This window comes from Motacilla alba, chromosome 1 (genome assembly GCF_015832195.1).
Source record: "Motacilla alba alba isolate MOTALB_02 chromosome 1, Motacilla_alba_V1.0_pri, whole genome shotgun sequence".
NCBI classification, from domain to species: Eukaryota; Metazoa; Chordata; class Aves; order Passeriformes; family Motacillidae; genus Motacilla; species Motacilla alba.
Window position 1 is genome coordinate 58,457,256 of NC_052016.1, and position 20,408 is coordinate 58,477,663.

The window sequence follows — 20,408 nt, forward strand, 5'->3', positions numbered from 1 at the left end:
AAGGAACTCCTGTATGGATGGTACATCATTTGTAGGTTTGGTGAAGAATAAAAAAGCTGCAGTATGTGTTTTCAGAATCCTTCATGTACTGTAACTTGTATTATATCTTTTTCCTAGTAACACCTACTGTACTGGATTAAAATTTAGGTTAATTTGAAGGCTTTATTCTCTGTATTTCTTATATAAACCATAATCACACATCCAAGCACTTGAATAAAATTTTATAAATAATTGATAATAAACATATAGTGATCTTCACTTTTCCTAAGATAAGCCTTTTTGTTTGGATTTAGTCTATTTTAACATAAATGGATGAAGATGTGTTATGTTTGACAATATCTGTGCTTGATTAGCGGGTCTTTGTTCCCTCAGCCTAGTTGAGCATGTCACAGCTGTGTTGCTGTTGGAGTGGCAGATTTCTTCAATAAGCCATGCAGTATTACAAAAACGCATCAATTTTTGCAGTGTAGTTCCTTCTTGCATCAGATTTAGATTTCAATTACTTTTTTTCGTAGTCTTTTTTTCTTTTTTTTTTTTTCCCTAACTAAAACACTACAATAGTTTCTAATTACTTCCAGATCCTTTGCAGATTCTTCTCTTTGGGGAGACAGCTTCTGAAAAAATTGAGTAGTTGTGTCCCAGAGGAGTTTTATCTCATGCCACTTTTGTTTTTCTGTATCTTATCTATGTACAAGGGAAATTAATTTTCTTAAAAAGAAAATACTGCTTTATTATTTTAGACATCTTGTTACTAAATGTGTTTGAAAATATAATTATTATGAGGATAAATGCCTTATTGTCCTAAGTGGAAGAAAAAATTTGGAACAATATCAAGAAATTAGTCACACTCCAAGGAGAGGTGTAAAAGCAAATAAAGAAATAAAAAAATACCCCAAAGATGTGCCTGGCTGGTGTAAATTCAAAGGGAATCCTCAGAGAGGAAATTTGATGGTTGTTTTATCTCTGAGAATAAAGCCCCATCAACCAGGCACTGCAGGGATTTCAGTAGACACCAGCACATCTAGATGTACATTCTGCCTCAAAGTATGGGATAGCTCTTCAGAAACTGGCAATTGCTCAACACAGAAATCAAAGAAGGAAAAAAAAAGGAAAAAAAATCTTTTTCTGGTCCCACTGACCAGAAGAGGCCTTGAAATGTGCAATTCATATAGTAGAAGCACAGTGCACAATTCTTGGTACTAAACATACTGTATTCAAGGCTTTCTATAAGAGTTTAAGGAGGAATTGTCCTACTCTGCTGTGCAGAAACCTTTTACTTTTCATTATAGATTTTCCTTTTTTGTAATATTTCTTGTCTGTTTGCTCTTGTTGCCAATATTAGATTCAACTTTAATTATACTTCTTGATCTCCCTCCAGAGGTATTCCTCGAGTTGTCATAGTCTATAATTTTTGTTAAATAAGTGATTGTCCTTTTAGAATAACTGTGATAGCAGAACAATTACAGAAGTGTTTGCTATTTGTCTTTTTGACACCAACTGCAATAGGAAAGGCTGAAGATAAGTTAAATAATAACTGCTTCCCTTAAATCTAAGGGAAAAAAAACCCCTGCAACTTAATCCACTTAGGAAATTAAGTTTGATACAACTTCAATGATGAAATTAGGGTTGGTTATGCAAATTCCTATGAGGATATAATTTTTTAATCTCTCTTTTCTTTATCTCAAAACAAGTTGAGTGTTTTACCCTTGCTTGTGTTTTCGCATTTCTTCTGTTGCATTATCCACTGTCTCTGTTTTCATACTAGTGAAAATAGGAGACAACTCTGCATATAATATCACTGAAAAAGTCTGAATTAAAATATGATTTTATAGAGGACAATGATGCATAGAAACACATGTGCAAGCGTACAGAAACTTACTGTTTCAATAATCCTTTTTTTTCAGCATATCTTTAAAACATTTATCCTAACAAAGTTCTCTATCTGCTACACCACTTCCATCCTGCAGCTTCTTCTCTGCTAACCCCACTTTCGTACCAGTACTGATATTTACAAGACTAACACACAAACACATGTGAAAACTGCTCAGACATTTGTTCCCTGGTTTAGTGGGTCTTTAGCTAAGAGCCTTGTTCAAAAGCCACTAGAGCTACTTAAAGAAAAGGGTTCAGGATTGAAAACTTTGGGAGAAAAGAGAAAACACAACTTGTGTTTTCATGGCAGCAAGCTGTAAATTCAGATCTCTGCATCTAATGGCATCACACTCTTAGGCTACACTTTTAGTGGTCAGTTTAGGCTTCTCTCTGCCCAAGGTCACACTTGCAGATGTATTGTATCTTCTCCATGCCTAGCTCCATATTGCTGCTGATCCCTTTCATCAGGATATGTAATGGTGAAAACAGCCACATCAAATCAAAAATTAACTCTGAGTAAAAAAAGTTATTTTTAACTGATTATGCTTCTAAGGTAGCCACGAAGCCAATAGCTGAATAGCTGATAGGTGGCAGATCGATGGCTGGGGCTATAGGAAAGACAGGCTGCCTCTGTAAGAGTCAAGATACAAGAAAGGAATTTTGGCAATTGATGGGAGAAGTTAGAGCAAGAGCAAGAAGTTAAAATAAATGAAAAAACCACACAGATTTCCATATGCTGGGCAAGGCACTAGAAATGTGTATGAAATTTTCAGCAACGTTGCTCCAAAATGAGGCTTTGTATCATCACATTTTACCACGGGCTCAAATTTAACTTCAATAACCAAGATCTTTGTAGGTGAAGCGAGTACTTTCTATAATATGCTCATCCTATTTGGACTACATAGAGGTCTATGAAGAGGGAGGGGATGTTTCTTCTGTGTCCTTATACAGTATCAAATATGGTGCAGCTTAAACACATACTTAGGTTATAATGTTGATTTTGGGCTCTTCATAATCCACCACATGGCCTATACACAAATAGGTCGTTATACACACTTAGTGTAATTTCCTAAATGAACTCCAGTACAAGCTACAGGAGAAGGCAAAATATTTTCCCTTTATAAGTTTCTTGGGTTTTTTTCTCCAAAATTAGGTGTTTTTTTGGGGGGATGGTTTTTTGTGGTTAGTTTTTAGACTTTCTTTCCCCCCCTTGGCATTTCTTACCGGCTTTAAGGAATTCTGGTGAATGATCTGGAAAACTGTTTTTCCAAAAGATGATAGTTTTTCATTACCTTTTCTTTTTTTTTTCTTTTTTGCCTTTTTTTAAATATATATACACTAAAGAGGTATCAGAATTTTCTTGCATTTTCCATGTGTGGAATGTCTTCCAGCCCAATCTGTCTCCATCTCTTGATCATCTGCTTCTGATAATCTAACTTTCAAATGGAAACCATTAGTATATTCTTTCCTACTTGTTGAGCGATTTTACTTTCTTCATCATTCTGTGAGGTGTCTTTACAGATTGCCATACATTTAGAAAACTAATTCTGTGTTTTGCTTTTAGTAATAAGCAGAATGTTTTCTTTTTTATCTTATACCAGTGTTATCAAGGGACTTCAGGCCCTTTCTATTGCCTGTCCTTGTCAGAATACTTTCGTCAAAAAATAGTAAAGAATACACACAAGTGAGTTGCTGATCTGAATAACTTCTGGATTCATGGCAAGACAGGCAGAATCAGGAAACTGTAAGAATCAGCCTCTCTGTATTTAATGTGACAAGGTGTCTTCCTCTGACTTCTCTATAAAGCTGCCTATACAATTGAGAAGGATCTGACACCCCGAGGAAATACCTGGAAAGCCAGAGTGAGTCGGTATTTCTTGAAAGGCTGAGAAAGGATACAAAGCTCATTATTGGAGCCCATCATTAGTAAGAAATATACCATAGCTTTCAGGGGGTTCACTATAATGGGGTTAACTATAATGGAGACAATATGAGGAGTACTTCTCTGCACATCCAAAGACTTATTTATTTATTTATTTTCATTTATTTTGGGAAGACTTCAAACTAGTTATCTATCTCTAACATCAAAGAGTGGTTGAGTAAAACGTGGACTGGTCTTTAGGATAAATTGCCATACCTAGTATACATGTTGTTAATAATAATTTTGGCATCCCATAATTGAAAAAAAAAAATCCAGTCAGGAGGTAAGCTCTAGAAGTTGTGGAGATATCCTGTAGTACATATCTTCTGTCTGCATTAGAAGGTATGCAGAATTTCTACAAGATGATGAAGGTTACTTTTCTAAATAAATTTGGCCATTTCCCTAGTGTTGTTTGAATAATGTAAAGGTTTTTGCAATTGTAGCTTTTGGGTTTTTTTTGTTTTTTCTTCCAAGATACCAATGAAATGTTCCTCTGGGAATGTTGACACCATTTTCAAGATAAATTGGCCAATTACCACAGGTGATCAGAAGGGCAATGAGTCTGTGTGTTACCAAGAAAGAGAAAACTTAGCATATTATTTAAAGTCAAGAGAATAGAGGAAAAATGAGGGTGTAGTTTTGTGAAACTGTAATTTAAAACTTTCTATTACCATTGCTTTATTAAATTCATATTCACATAAATAGTGTTATGAAAGTTTCGCATTCTTTTCCTTTCTGGGATTTGGCCAGAGGCCAGGAGCATTCCAATACTTGCAGATTTTCCTTCCAGGAGGATGTCAACAGTCATTCTGCAACTTGCTTATTGTGGGAAGTAGCCACTTTTAAAATGAATGACCAATTACAAAAGCTTAAAATTGATCCCAAATTTATTGAAATAGTAGACCAAAAGTACATTTTTTTATCCTTTATCAGCAGTATATATGTGAGTATGAAAGAAGTATTCAGGCAGTGTTACTGGAATTTGTAGATCTGATTCTCATTCCAAACAATAATGCAAGGTTTTCAGGCTCCAATGTCTTCAGGTAAATTCTTCTAGGACTGGAAGGGACAAATCTATGGTCTTAAAAACAGTATAATCATCTCAAAAATTTATGAGACTATGTCTTGAAACCAGTTTTCCTGTTTTTACCTGCTTTTACCTACTTTTATGGACACAGTTTTCTGCCATATAAAAACCACAAAACTTTTCGTACATCATGTAACATTTCTTTTGAATATTTCCTCCTAAATGAAGTAAAGCAAGTTATTGGTGATTTTTGGATAGGATGTTATTGGTGATTTTAGGAGGTAATTCCACAACATGGGGTTCAAACTCAAGCTAAATTACATGCATGTTGTGAATTGCAAACACATTTTTATAGTTTCCATTTCCTTCTCCAGATGAAAGCTAGCACCTGTGCAGCTCCATGCAAGATTTTCCATCAAATATATTCAAGGGTCTAGAAAGAAGAAAGTTGGTATAATAAAATTTCATTTTTCTCAATAAGTTTTAACTACAATGCAGTTATCAAAGAATTGAGGTGTCAACTGAGTTATCAATGTCTTAGACTAGAAAATTCAGTACATGTTCAGTACGACAAAAACAAATTAACCTCAGTTCAATTTAAGACATGGAGAGGAGAGGAGTCTAATTGTAGGATGATTACTACACCAGGTATCTCTCCATTTCAGTGACTGCGCTCCTTTGAGAAACTTGAAATTGTTGACACAAATTTCGATTTCCTTGCAGAAAGTGGAAAGGGTGAGAGAACTCTGAGAATCACAATTCCTTTTTTTTAATAACTATACTACATTATCACAAGATTTTTTAAGACATGTTCTAGACATCATGAATAAAAATTTAAAAATTTAAAAATTGCAAGCAAAAGAATTATTTGGAAAGAAATATAATATAAACTAAAAGAAGTTCTTAACATGCCAAGTCTAGTTTTTCCTTTTTGACCCCTCCACTACTTTTTTCCACTGCAAATTTTCCATTATCAATTTAAGATGCCTGGACTGTTTTTTCCTTTTTTATGTCTTTCTTTTTTTTTCGTATGTGTACTGGAGATTGAAGAATTTTAAAGAAATAGAACTTCGAAAATGCACTCAAAAGTAAAAATAGTAGACATCCTAGAGTAAATGAATGTACATCATGTTTTATAAAAAAACAACTGAATTTCAAACAATATCTGTACTGTGTTATTCATCTCCTGTCCTCTGCATGAAGAGTTTCATAACAGGTTTCAGTCTGAACTTTCTTTCAAGGAGATGGTACTGAGGCATTCTTTATCCATTGACACTTTTCAAGGAATGACAGAATAGATTAGGAGAAGATAAGAAATGTGGCAATTTCCAGTATCCTAATAATTTAGTACATTTTTTATTAATAGAATTTAATGAAATTTTGCAAATATAAATTCTTTACAACAAAGCCATACTGGAAGTAATTGACCTGAATGTCTAAATTCACAATGTTTAGTGATTATGCATGAAGACAATTTTTAAAATTTATTTATCAATAAAGTTAAAAAGTAAATTTTTGTTCTATTTTTAGTACAAAGAAGTGGTGTCATCATTCTTGGACACTGTCAGGGTTAGACAGCCTCTGAGTCCTCTACACTCCACCTTGCTGAGACATCCCCACTGCCCTACCAAGCAGGACCCCCAAGGGAAGAGAGAGATCTATGCATTCTTGTATAGAAGTAGTTGTCTCATACATGATTTTGTAAAAGGCTTCTGTTATATCAGCACCTAATTGCTACCATCATTTTTGAGGCATGGAAAAGGCTTCGAACTCTTGCTCTAAGGCTCAGAAGATTCATGATACACCAAAACCACATGAGATGTAGTCTAGTCATTCAAGCACTTAGCTGCTAATAACCAAATGACTTTGCTGTGGTTCCACTTTGCTGTAGCATAAATCTTCCAACTACTGTCCCTGCATCTATTTCATTTGGTGTTTGTTTTTCAGCTTCTTGCATTTTGGGGTTGAGAAAGATTCCTTAGGAATCCAAGAGAATATAAACAAAATTCCTTCACATCTTAATCCAGTTCTTAAAGTACGTGTGATGACACGAATGGCCATTGCAAAGGCAACTGTCATGCTGGCATTGAAAAATATTTTCAATCTATTGTTTGCATCTTTCAAAAACAAAATGGGAAAAAAGAAAACCAGGTGCCTCTTCACATATATAGTGAGTCTGTTTGTTAAATAATGCCTAAAAGTGAAATAAAATTGTAGCAGTAATGATTATTCCCTTATTTGTGGATTAATTGAGGGTTGAGAGTCTTGAATAAATCTTGTAGTAGCTACTTTGTAGTGAAACAATGCATGAACCTTGAATCCTAATTTCTTTCTAGGTTCTGGATCATTATGTTTTTCACTAGTTTTGGGTAGATAGTTCAGCAAGTTTCAAACATTTTTGTCATGAATAATTACTTCGGATAAATCAATCAGATTTTCCACCTATGGAGATATAAGAAGTGTTTTGTTTACTTCCATGTAGATATCTTCTTAGTGGCTTTATAGGCATTTTAAGATATTTCCCATAAAATCCAGTTAGTCATTTTGCATGTCCTGCAGAATCGGAGACTGAGCAGGAAGATCTGGCAAAATACTTGCAAGAATCTCTTAGGCTTTTTCAGTCACAGGTAGACCCTCTGTTTCTTTTCAAAAATTTAATTAGCATGCTTTCTTCGACCTGTCTTAGGAAGCCTTTATTCCTTTCTCCTCTCTCTTTTCAACTTCTTTCCTGACTGCAAAGTCAGAGCAGCTGTGGTGCAGAAAAGCATCTCAAAAGAAAATGCTGATAGTAGTTTATGTAGTGTACAGTAAAAGGCTCTGATAAAAAAAAAAAAAAAAAAAAAAAAAAAAAAGCTACACTTTGAATACTATCTCTAACCCAGACCTTTTATTTCTTAAAATGTCTCAAGATGCCTGTGTTTAGGTAATTGAATTCTTTCATTCTTAGTTTCTCAGAGCGATTTTCTACTCTACACAGATGATTTAACTGCTTCCAAAAGTAATATCATTAGCTTCAGTTACTAGATTTGAAAAATAACAAAATCAACAACACTGAAGAAAGGACCTGTTACAATGGTTTTCTAGCTCACAAGCTAGAGGCTTGGGTGCTGATACTCTGTCTTCCCTAACCAGGAGTTACCTGCCCAGCCACGGGTCAAGAGAATGTTCATTATTTGGGTATTTTAGTAGCTTGCCTTTTATAAAACCAATCATGAGTATTAGATTGTTGTTGTTGTTGGGATTTTTTTAAGATGCATGACTTGGTCATATCTGTAAATTTGTATAATCAGTAAGAAGCACTTTGCTGATTAGTGACTAGATTTCACAGCTGTTCTTTGAGAAACTTTTTTTATCTATGGAAAGCCATCTTTGTTCCACCCATATTAAAGAAAAAGAATTATGAATTTCTGACTGACTTTTTACTCTTGGAAGAAAAAGTAAATCAATTTATTAAAGGAATATTTCTGTAACTGTAACCATCTACCCATTGACAACATGTAGTCAGTCTAGGAACTCTCTCTGTAATCCAGCTAATGTACTTTGTTTTGTTTTTCATTATGATGCAGAGGAAATTTTTATTGCTTTTAAAAAAAGTTTTTAAGGAATTATCACAAGATAAAGTAATCTTTACTTGTTAGAGAGAGAGAGATCAACCCTTTTTCATCTCAAGTATCAGAATTCTTGACGTGATAGAAGCAATGGGTTGTATGACAAAAGCTATTTGTGATGCATTGTGAAACTTCTCTTTAACTTAGTGGTCTATGAAGTAAAATCCTGTTAAATTTAATATCAGTTAGGTGGTTTAGATTAGTTTGAAATTTCATCTTGGAAATCCATGGTAACAGTAAATCAATTTTAAAAAAGAAGAGTTTGTTATCATAGGCTGGTTTCTTTTTCACTTATCATCAGAAAGAAGCAAAAATTGAACTCTATGAGGGTGAATATTATACAGATTATTGCCTGTCCTTTATATTAGTGCAAGGTGTAGCAGTGAAGCAATGAAGAAGGTACTTTTATGCACTAATGTTCATTGGGCGACTGCATGAACTGCAGAAACAAGATGTCTTTTCTTATTCTCTAGACAAGGAAATTAAAGCTTGCTTAAGGGTAAAAAAGAGGACACCACCACCTAAAATTTATTTGCAAAACTGAATACAGTTTTTTAAATTATCAGATCATTCTTTTGATGAGGGGAGTGTTGGGGGGGAAGTGTTGGGGGAATTAAGAAGTTCTGCCAAAATTCAATCTCCTTAGGAAGTCACCAGGGTCAGCTTCAAAAATGTGGTTTAAAATCCTTGGGTTTTGATCATGTTATGTTTTATCTTCTTAGGAATGGCAAAATTCTATTCAGAAGAATGCAGGACTTGCATTTATTGAGCTCATCAATGAAGGAAGGTAATGAATTTTAAAGCTTTTGAACAAGAAGTCATTTTGCATTTATTCCATTGGGTGATAATACTTCCTCACCATCTGTTCCAAAAAGATTGTGAAAAGACTATGTTAATTAAGATATTTATTGTATATATACTTTATATAGTAAATATTTAATTTATAAGTGTGTAAATTTTGAAAATTTTGTTTATTGACAGAAGGAAACAGAATTCCCTTGGACCGTATAGAAGTTTAGGGTTATTTGAGAATTGAACCACCATTCTCCAGAGCAGCAAGGTTGTTTTACCCAGACAGTCCAGGGAGCCCAATCTGTAAAACCATCTGCTGCTCCATCTGTTTTAGGAGCACAGCATTCATTTTACAGACATACTTCTCTATACTATAATTTCATTATTATTTTATCTAGCATTTCCAGCCAGTTTGAGTCCTGCAAACCACACATGACATTACATTTCTATGAGCTTCCTCGATTTTGAAATTTTTTTAAAATTCTTTTATCAATCCTCAAGTAATTTTATTATGTGTGTTCTACTCTGTGCATTGTTTCTTACTACTTCCAGCCAGCAAGCTGGAAAGCAAAGGGAGACTTTTTGGCCCTTCTGGTAGAAGAGTACCCAAGACAAACAAAACCACTCAGGCAATGTGTCTGATTTGTATTGGCCAATACATTAAATCCATTTTAATCTGTGCATTTTGTTATGTGCAGCTAAAAAAAAAAATAGCAATACACCTGTTGAAGAGATCTTGTCATTTTATGTATGATTTCTTTTTTCTCCAATGATATCTAATTATTAAAGTGAAGTACGTCTTCTCTTTATTGTAGGATATTTTTTGTCTAGCTGATATTTCAGTGGTTAAATCATGCATTTGTTTGAAATGAAGTTTAGAAAACATCAGAGTATAGAAATATATGATTATTCAAAAAAAAAAAGTGTGTTATTACCCAGTATTTGGCTGGTGCAAGTTCTCCTGGATTCCCTGTGCACAGTGAAGTTAAAGTGCTATATAGGAAACATAAGTCTCTCCATTTGAAATTCTTCTTGCTATGAAGGGCAAATATGAGTTTTTACACCGTAATAGGGCTCCCCTGAGTAGGTCATGTACTGCACAGTGAACAAGAAATTGTACCTGGCAACAGACTAAATAATTATAGTAAGCTTATGTTCTTAGATAGTAATGTGCAATACCATTTGGACTTTTTTTTTATTTTCTCAGCCAGGATATTGACATGAGATATTATTACATGCTCACTATTGATAAAATGAACATTCGGAGCAAATGTTATATCTGCATATTTTTAGCAGTCAGGTTTTAAGATACCAGTGGACCTTCTAATCCCCTCTAACAATGACTTTTCAAAAAATAGTATCATTTAAGGACCACTCCTTAAATCCAGTCATAGGAATGTCTAATCAAACTGCCTTTGGGCACATGTTCCTCCCTATACTTTCCTCAGAAGGGTGTTTTAGAATAAGTATGTCTGTGTTACTGAAATGCTCTTCTTTGCAATCAGCCTGTTTGTTTTTAATTTACCCTTTTGTGGAAAAAGATAACAATCCTTTAACTGAAAACTGTTATAAATATTTATTCTGCTTAATAGCTAAACTTGTGAATGCAATTCATCAATCATAGCTAGAGAATGCAATTGTGCAGTTGTCAACAATTAACAGGACATAAACAGTTGATGAATGTGCAGCTGAATTAAAGTGCTCCCTAGGATAACCTGAAATTATAAACTGGATCATTTAAAGGAATCTAACAAAGGATCTTTATAATTAAAACAAAGCAGGGTTAATGGGATGTAAAATTGCATATAATCGCTGTGCAATAATGATTGAATTTTAAATTATTAAAAACAAAATGAAGACTAAGAATATTTTGAAGGACTTTCTGGGTAAGATTTTGAGAGACCTGGGAAATAAATCAAAAGTTTTGAGAAAGATTCTTCTTTTGAATGTAGATGAAAATATTTAGATGTAATGCAGAAGTCCACAGTTTTAATATCTTCAGCTAGACATCTAGATTTTAATATATGTATGCTATAGGTGATTTTCTGAGTACCTAACTCTTGTTATTTCTTCTTTAAATAATTAAAGTGCCTTTAGGATTTTTGAATGTTTTAGAAATGTTCTTAAACAAAAAATATTGCAGTATAGGTGTAGTTTAAACAATTACAACTATATTCCTGTTACTTCAACAAGCTGCATTTTCACTTTAAATCGGTTGATTTAGTCTGTTTCTGAGGTTTTTTAGTATAGATAATGGATTTTTAGAAAGATCAGAATAACATGTAGTTTTGGAATTCAATACAGAAACACTGATACAGCTTTCTAAAAACAGGACTGTTGAAACAGCTTTTAGTATAACAAGAGATCTGACTACAGATTTAAATTAATTCTTTCAAGGTATGTAGTACACCTGAAAGATTTAGCAACATCCTGGTTATGATCTTGAACTTTATGCTTCTATGTAATCAGTCTCCTGCTATGAATGTGTGATGTTGAGGGTATCACACATGTCAAGAGCTTCCCTGACAGCAGCTTAATTAGGATTTCAGATTTACATTGGGGTGTACACATAAGCAGGCTTCATAATTTTAGAGCTGGATGCATCTGTATAGTTGGCTGTGAAAGGAGACATGAAAAGACTTCTTTAGGAATGATATGTGAGGGAGACAACAGCCCCCATTTAAGTGGAGTAGTGATGGATGAGGTCAGATGAAAATGGCTGCTCGCTGACAAAAACGAGAGGTAAGAGCACTCACCTCAAGTAAATATGCATACAAATGCATACATCTTGGGCAGCTAGGAGTAGACATTACTCCATGTGCAATCACAAAACTATGACATCATTGGAAGGAATGAATAAGATTTGGTGGGACCACCTGCACTGCATGACAGAAGCGCTGCAGTAGACAGTTTCCTAGGAAAAGGTAGCCAGAGAAAGCAGGGAGAGAGGGTTGCCTTCTCTGTGAAGAAGCAGTTCAGATTTTTGAGGTTCTTTGATGGGATGGAAGATAGTCTGATTGATAGTATGTAGGACAGGATGAGAGGAGAGTCCAGAGGAGAGTCACAGTGGTGTTGCAGACTACTCATTCAGAGTGAGGGAAAGGAAGAAGCATTCTCTAAACACCTTGAAGTATCTGGATCACAAACCATAGTTGCTCACAAGAGCCTTTAACCTTCCTGACAACCTCTGGAAGTGCAGCAAGATGGGATGCATGTAGGGAAGACAATTACTGAAGACTGCTGGGGATGACTTCTTGATACATGATGAGACAGCTAAGACTGACACACAGCAGGATCTGTTATTCGCCAGTAGGCAGGAATTATTTTTGAATGTGATTAATTAATGACACCTTTGGCTGTACTTGCTATGAAACAGTGGTGTTCAAGGCCCTGAGGGAAGTGTGGATTGAGAGTAGTAGAATGCGTGCAAATTTTAGTCTATTCAGGAAACAGGTCAGTTGGATCCCATGGGAGGCAAATGTGTTCCTTGAAGGTAGTTCTAAAAGGCCTCAGACTTTTAAGTACAGCATTATCCAAGTGCAGGAACAGGAAAAAATGTGTATGTAGCAAGAGAGTGGTTCAGCCAGGAAAAGAAATTATTTTAGAACTCTGATACAAAAAGAGAGTACACAGGAGGTAAAACTAGAAGCTGGCTAGAAAGAAGAAATTTGGAAGTGTGAGCACATAAGAAATATTGTCAGGAAGGCCAGCAGTCAGCTGGAAATGAAACTTGGATGAGATATCAAGGGTAACAAGAGCTTCATTAGTAGGCTGACCAAGGGAAATGTCTTGTTGTTGAATGGGGTGGATGATTTAGTCACAGATATGACTGAGATGCTCAATGCCTTATTTGCCTCCATCTTCATTAAATTTTATCAAGGCTCTGCCTTTAGTGAAAGGGTTCAAGGAGGACATCTACCAACAGTGGATAAGGTTTGAGGCAAGAGTTCCTTGAGACAACTTGTGCCATACAAGCCCATGATACCTGATGGGTACATCTGGTGGTTATGCAAGTCTTTGTGAGGCTGATCACCAACCCAAGAAGTCAAGGAAATTGGGGCACGTTACAGGTACCTGGAGAAAGGCACATGTTACACCCATATGTACAACAGTTCTCAAAATCCAGAGAAAAGCTTGTCATTTTTTCTTCTGGCCCTTGGAAGACCATGTAGCAAGTCCCTTTGAAACACATTCCAGCTGCTTGAAAGAGAAGGTAATTGAGAACAATCAATATGGATTTACAAAAGGTAAACTATCCATGGCCAACCTGTTTTCTTTCTGTGATAAAAAAGATAAAACACTCAGATTTGTGGTCACAGGAGTAACAATGAACATCATTTATCTTGACACAGGAAAGGTCCCACAATATTCATGCACCAGTTAAAACTCTACATTCTGAAGTGATGGACAACTGAATAGATAAAAGACTTACTACTTAAACAGGGTCCAAAGATTGTGGTTAATTTGTTGTACCTTAGCTTAATGTTTTTGACAAGCAGAGTATCTCAGGGATCTATCCTGCCTAAGAGATGGATTTTATAAGTCATTATCTGTTCATCTTTCAGAGCTGAATTACTATCCTCATCATCCATTTCCTTCCCCCATTATGCTTTTTCAACACTCACCTTTTTAAAGAGATGATCTTGTTCCTTTCATTTAAATATTTTCCTTTACTTTTTACATAATTTCTTCATTTTAAATAGAGGTAGTCTAATTCTAATATAAATTTAAGGCAACATGAGCCTATATTTAATCTAAGATTTAAAATTGTAAACTTTGCTCCTGTAATTCCATCTCTGTACCTAAGTGTGCTTTCTGCCTTTAGCCATGAAAATATATATTTTAGCATATCCACCTACATGGACCTCTGAACATACTTAAAATTCACAAGAAGCCATTTTCTTTTAAACCTTGTTTTGTTGAAATATTTTTTAAAAATAACAGGATGTTTAAGTAGTCTGGAAATCAGTGTTTCTTTAAATTTTGATGAATTGCTGATTCAGTCCTGGAAGGAGGCTCATAAAGACTTATATCCTTTCCTTGTTACCTCAACTGGGTTTGTGGGGTAATTACATCAAATTTTGTTTTGGATGTCCTTTGTTGCCATTTGGCAATTCTGGTATGTTTGGTTTGTAATAAAGTAGTTCACAGCCATTATTCACTGTCTGCAATACTTAAATGTTCAGGCATATGTTAAAAGGTATATCTATAGTGGCACTTGCCATATTTGATTTATGATGTGCATCTGCAGTTGGGTCTCTTAATAGCTCTCAAAGAACTGATTTAGTAGTAGGGTCCAAAATGGATGCTGTTCCTTGTTTCCATTTTGATCACGATCTTGATTACAGGACAGAATGGGGACCTCACCTGAATCATCCAAGAAGGCAAGATATTGGGTCATAGGACCATATGGAGTTCAGGGCTACCACATGCAAAGGATTCTGGTCTGATGTGCAAAATCCAACATATGCAAATACAGTCAGAAGTTAACTCTGGGGATGCAGTAGCTTAGAAACCATAAACAAGAGCAAAGCTGTTTGATTATTCTGTCTTTGACAGATATAACCAAATTCTGCTGCTTTGTTGTCATCTTCACCAAGTGTAACTTTTGATTGGAGGAATCCTTTATTAACTGTGGCTGTTTTATGGAAATTTATCCTACATGTCATCTTCCTTTAGTAGGGGATCCCTGTCATAGATACTTCTGTAAAAGTGAGCACTGAATTTCTACTCCAGCTTAAGTGTGAGCTTGTGTCCCTTGTTTAGATGTGCTTGCTCATAATCTTGTATTCCTTACTATTGTTGTCCTTATCCTAGCTTCAGAAAAGTAGTTTGTGTTAGACAAAGTGTACATTGTTATGGTAGCCATCTGTGTGCTTGTGGGGTCAGTACTCACTTGTGGGGTCAGTTCTTAGATCTATTAGAGGTTTTGAGGTATCCTTTCCCCTTCTAGCATTGCCTGATCAGGTCATATCTGAAAGTGGAGGCTGATCCTGAGATAAAGGCCATCTCAGCTGTAGCTGCTGGTGATGCTTGTTTACTGGGTAGTCACTATTACAAAGAGACAGACTCCTCTTGATTTAGAAAATTCTTCTGCAAAATAGCAAGTCTTTATGGGAGTGGAACAGATTCTTTGTAGTCATCTCTGAGTTTTATTGACTCTATTACAGCTTCTGAGACGTTTCTGGAACAATTATAGTTACCCTCCATGAAATCTGTCTTGTCAGTGTGCTTATGTTGTAGTTGAATAGCCAGTGTTTGCATGGTATAATTTCAAACTTTTCCCTAGGATATTCCTCATTATTGCTGTTTTGCAAGAAATGAGACCTCCATGTTAGACATAGGAATTTACATTCAAAGATTCATAGCAGTACTGCATCTTGTGGAACTTCAGACTCTTCAAGTTAGACTGGCTTATGAACTTTCCTATTGCAGATACCCAGTGCAATGATAGGTTTCATTTCTTATGAATGCCATTAAGAGTGATGATTGTCAAAACAACTGTTTGATAAAAACATGGCACATTTCCAGGCTGTGTTTTTTGATTTTGTTTTTTGTTTTAAATAAAGCTACGGGCATATGATGAAAGTAAGTCAGAGAAACATCTGTTTCCCTGGACATGTGAGTTGGCAGAACTTCAGGAATGAATAGAGGAAGCAAGACCTTAGCTAAATTATAACAAATGTTCATTTGTTATCCTTTTATGAAAATTGCTGTTTGGGAGTGATCTAGGCTTTTTAGTTGTTTCAGATAAAGGAAAGACTGGGTAACGTAAGCTCAATTCTTTTGTCTAGCAGCGTGAAAGCTATGAGCACTTTCTCTCTGTGTGAGATTATTATTAGGAGCAAATAACTGCAGGAGAGCAAAGCCAGGTTAGGACAGTTAGTGAGACAAGAATTTTTATCCTTTAGTTCTAATAGATGTACAAATAACCCCTCAATCCACAGTTAGATGTGTTGCAAGCATTTTATATTGTTTACAGGTTTCTAATAAAGTTTGTGTATAGTCTAATCACCATCTATTTCCAAAATTCTAAGAAAGTTCTCCCAGGCACTGGCTATTTACCTGAATGACTTCATGGAATGTGGTACTCCGCAATCCAGATTTTTTAAATTCCATTATCTGTAAAACAGGGGCTTTTGAGTGGTTGCACATATTTTTCACAGCTTCCTTTAACCTGTAAGCACTCTGGAATTCTAAAGTAACTTTGCTGACAACAGAATTTTGGAAAGCTAGATGCATGGATTTAAAATAACTTCTTACCTACTCCCAAAAAATATTTACAAATAGTTCATATTTATGAATAGTCGTGTCCTGAAACATGCTCTCAGCCTGGTCTTGCCCATAAATCTGAGATTTTTCCATTTTTAGGTTAAGGAGACCTCACCATTTATTCCTACAGATACTTAAGCCTTGTCATGCTTATTATGACCTACCAGCTTATTTTTATTAGAGTTTTTCTCCCATGTCTTCAGCTGAAAACTTCACAGTTATCTGAACAGAAAGCTTATTTCTCTGTAGAAGAATTTGAGGCACAGGTAGTTTCAGACTGCTTTATTGGTGGATTTCCTACTGAAATTCTTTTGATTCAGTCGAAAACCAAGTCAAACCTGTTTCCTAGTAAAGGAACTTTAACTGTGGTTTGTAAATTTTTAGGCATTAGTATAAACCAAGCTTGTCTGGGTGAAGAGAAAGTTAGGTCATGTTTGGTCTCTACCTTACGCAGTAAGGATTGCCACACAAAGAAGAGATAAGATTTTTTGCTGGTCATCACTTCTTGGTTGAGATCAGCTCATCTGGCAAGCACAGTTGTCTTCAATACTGGTAGGAGTTTCAATGGTGCAACTGAAGAAATGGTTGCACATGATAAAGCCAAACATTTTTTAAGGTCAATTTTTTACTATTTTTTACTCAAGGCTTTTTTTTTTTTTTTTTTTTTGGTAAATCATGAATTGCTGGAAGTGAGAATGAAAAGTACAGCAAGCCTGTGGTGAATCCTTAGCTCTTTGGAAGTGTTACTTACATAGAAATGTATAAGTATGACCAGAAGACCTGATTCCTCACTGCCTCAACATTAATGTAGCTGCTAGGTCTGTTGAGGGTGGTGCTTGCTAAGACAGGATGAGGATTTAGTAGCGTGAATGAGAACTGGATATAACTCAGTCACCGTGATAAGGAGATCTCACCGAAGAGCACAGGTTTTTTCTAAAAGAGAGTAAAAAAAAAAAAAATTGGAAGAAAAAAATGTAAAAGCTCTCAAATTTTAGATCACCACTTTGTATAGCAATTATACATGCATTCTTGTGACTCAAGGGGCTTCACAGTGGGATTGGTCACTCCAGTGCAGGATGATGGTCAGGGGAAGATACAGATAATAGACTTTTCCGCAAAAAGAGAATGCTCTCTAAAACACTGTGGATGGGAAAGCTGGTTGGGCAGATGACAGAAATATCAATCAGGATATACTGGGTGGGTTTCAACGTGTATTTATATAAATGTTATACAGTGTAATGTGCTATATAGATATTTTCTAATGTAACAGTACATGGTGTTCATCTTCTTGAAAATATATGCTAGAAAATATGTGCATCTTTTGGAAATATCTGGTCAGATAAAAGACCAATCTGTCACTGAAATTTTCTTGTGCAAAATCACAGAATAGGGAAAAACAATTACAGAATTGCATCAGAAAGGGTATTTACATTTAAATAATGCAGCATTTATGTTGCTATGTAAATAGTGACTAGAATTTGTCTAGAATGCTGCTGATAGTTTTGGATATGCATTCGCAGAAAAGGTAAAATCAAATTATGATATTAGAAAAACTCGTCTTATCTACTGTTTTGCCATCCAAGAAAAATCAGAGATCTGGTTTACTTAGGAATAGGAATACATAGACTACCAGAAGATCATCAGAAGAAAGGATTGTGTAAACCTAAGGGCAAGGTTTGTGTAAAATGAGACAGTTAAGACTGCTGAGGAATACATTTGGATTGGAGAGGAAAATGGTTTTTAGCTTCAGAGAACCTTCCAAAGCTGTGTAGGAGGCAAGTAACTCAATCACATTTTCATGTAATGAAAACACATTTCAAGAACTAGATTTAATGAAAATGCCTTTCATAAGCTAAAAGCACTTTATGAAAGATTTTAAATGACGTCGTGCCTGTTGCAATGAAGGACTGAATTTGCTGACCTAGAGATCCTTGTTCTTTTCTCTTAGTCTTAGTGTGGGAAGGGAGATTTTAATTTTTTTTTTTAATGTACTGGAATTCTTTGTTACTACTGAGGGTAAGTTTTGTTTTTATTTCCTTTGAGAAACAAAAACAAGTTGTAGGCACTTTTTCTCAAGCCAAAATGTTGGAAGTTTCTTTTTTTTTTTTTTTAGTAATCTTATGGCATGAATGTGATTTAATCACTCAGGATATAGATAAATTGGTTAGTGTTCAAAGGATGACAACATTATCATGCTTGTTCATCAGGTATAAACCAGTCAAGACAGTACACTGAGTAGTGCTGTGTCTATGTGGATCTGAGATTCGGAGTTAGATGGCTCTGCTATAATCCAGTAAAGAGTTTTACCATCTTTTACTTAGTAGGAATGTCAAGAATACTTAGTAGCTTTCAGTTAAAAACCAATACCAATAGAGTTTTTAAAGTTCAAAAGGTAAGTTTCCTTTAACAAGTAGAGCAAGCACAGAAGCATGTACCTTTGCAAAAACCTTTGTAAGACATTGCTTCTGCAACCTTGTAGTTGCTGCCTCTCAGTGATGACATATTTAACTGCTTTAATTTATTATGCTTCTGTTTTTCAGCCTTGCATTCTTGCACTTGCAAATCAAAACATCCAGGTCAAGGCTTCTTTTGTAGCCATACAAGATTTTTAAATGGTTGCTTGGATTTTCACCCTTCCTTTTTTCAAAGTCTTTCTGTCAAGTGATTTTAAGACTAGCATGATTAATAATGGTCTTTTAGATGGAAAAACATAGTTTTCCTAGTCTTTGAAGTTCTACCTTAGGTGCATACAAGCACTTAAGGTAAGTGAATCACAGTATGTGCCTTATTACCATGCATTGATACCATATTATTTAATTGATGATGATACACTTCTGAGATGCCGTGGCCTCACCTTTGTGATAATCCTAATTTGTTAGTGATCATACAAACAGGTTTTCATCTTTTTCTTGAAGAAGTCACAATCAGTGAGAGATATGTGAGAGTGCATGAAGTAACTGCAAGACACAGTTGAAACAATACTGAGATATCCCAGATTGCACAGGATTGTGTCCAGACAGCTTTTGAATTTCTCCAGGACAGGAGACTCCACAACCTCTCTGGGCACCCTGTTGCCGTGCTACGTCACCCACAAAGTAAAGGCAGTTTTCCTTATATTCAGCTGCAGCTTCCTGCAATCTGCTTTGTGCCCACTGCCCCTTACCTTGTTGCTGGGCACAAGGAAGGATCTTTCCCCATCTTCCTGACATCCACTAATGTGCATTCCTAATCCATATCTGAGGACAGTCCTACACTTGCATCTTAACAATAAAAATATGAACATTTAACGGTAATAAAATACTGAAACATACCTTCCAGCAGGGTAGATTAATAAACAAGGCTAAATTTTGAAAACTGCAGGATAGTCAACTTTGATCTTTCTGCTTATAATTGGCAAAAAACTTTTTGCTTTAAAAATAACAAAGGGTTAGATATAATAAAAAGGGTTATTAAAGATGTGACTATTCACTGTGAAACCTTGATCCAAGTTTTTTTGTCTTCATCTCTAAAACAGAGGCCCCAACATTTATGGTTTCCCTTGCCATGTACACATATTAAGTATTAGCTCAGGGTTAGTGATTTCCTCTCTTCACAGATGGTAGAACAGTGGAGGCAAGGAAAGAGTTCAGGTCTTTCTGTCTTACAGTTGTAAGGTCTAGTAATCATGACTTTCATTTCTAATAATAATGATTTTTTCTTCTAACACCAAACATCAAATTAGGGTTGAATTTGCTAGAGATTTCACAGCCTTAATATAAGAAACTCTAAAATTCTTTCTCTGATGCTGCAAGAAGGAAAATCCCAGACCATGTTCCACTTCCACAGAAAAAGAAATGGTTTTTCCTGATCTGAAACAGACCTGTCAGATCATTGCATCCTGAAAGAGCTTTAATCTCTGCTGATAAGAAGAGGAGAG

General features: G+C 35.3%; 1 protein-coding gene across 14 annotated transcripts in view; it reads left to right on the forward strand.

The window, feature by feature from the left end:
• NBEA (neurobeachin) overlaps nucleotides 1–20,408 on the forward strand; it is a 455,021-nt gene that overhangs the window by 211,762 nt on the left and 222,851 nt on the right. For all 14 annotated transcript variants that reach the window (XM_038127945.1, XM_038127964.1, XM_038127973.1 and 11 more), the window contains one exon: nucleotides 9,151–9,215. In XM_038127945.1, coding sequence (XP_037983873.1) covers nucleotides 9,151–9,215 — 65 coding nt within the window. The remainder of the gene's footprint in view (nucleotides 1–9,150; nucleotides 9,216–20,408) is intronic.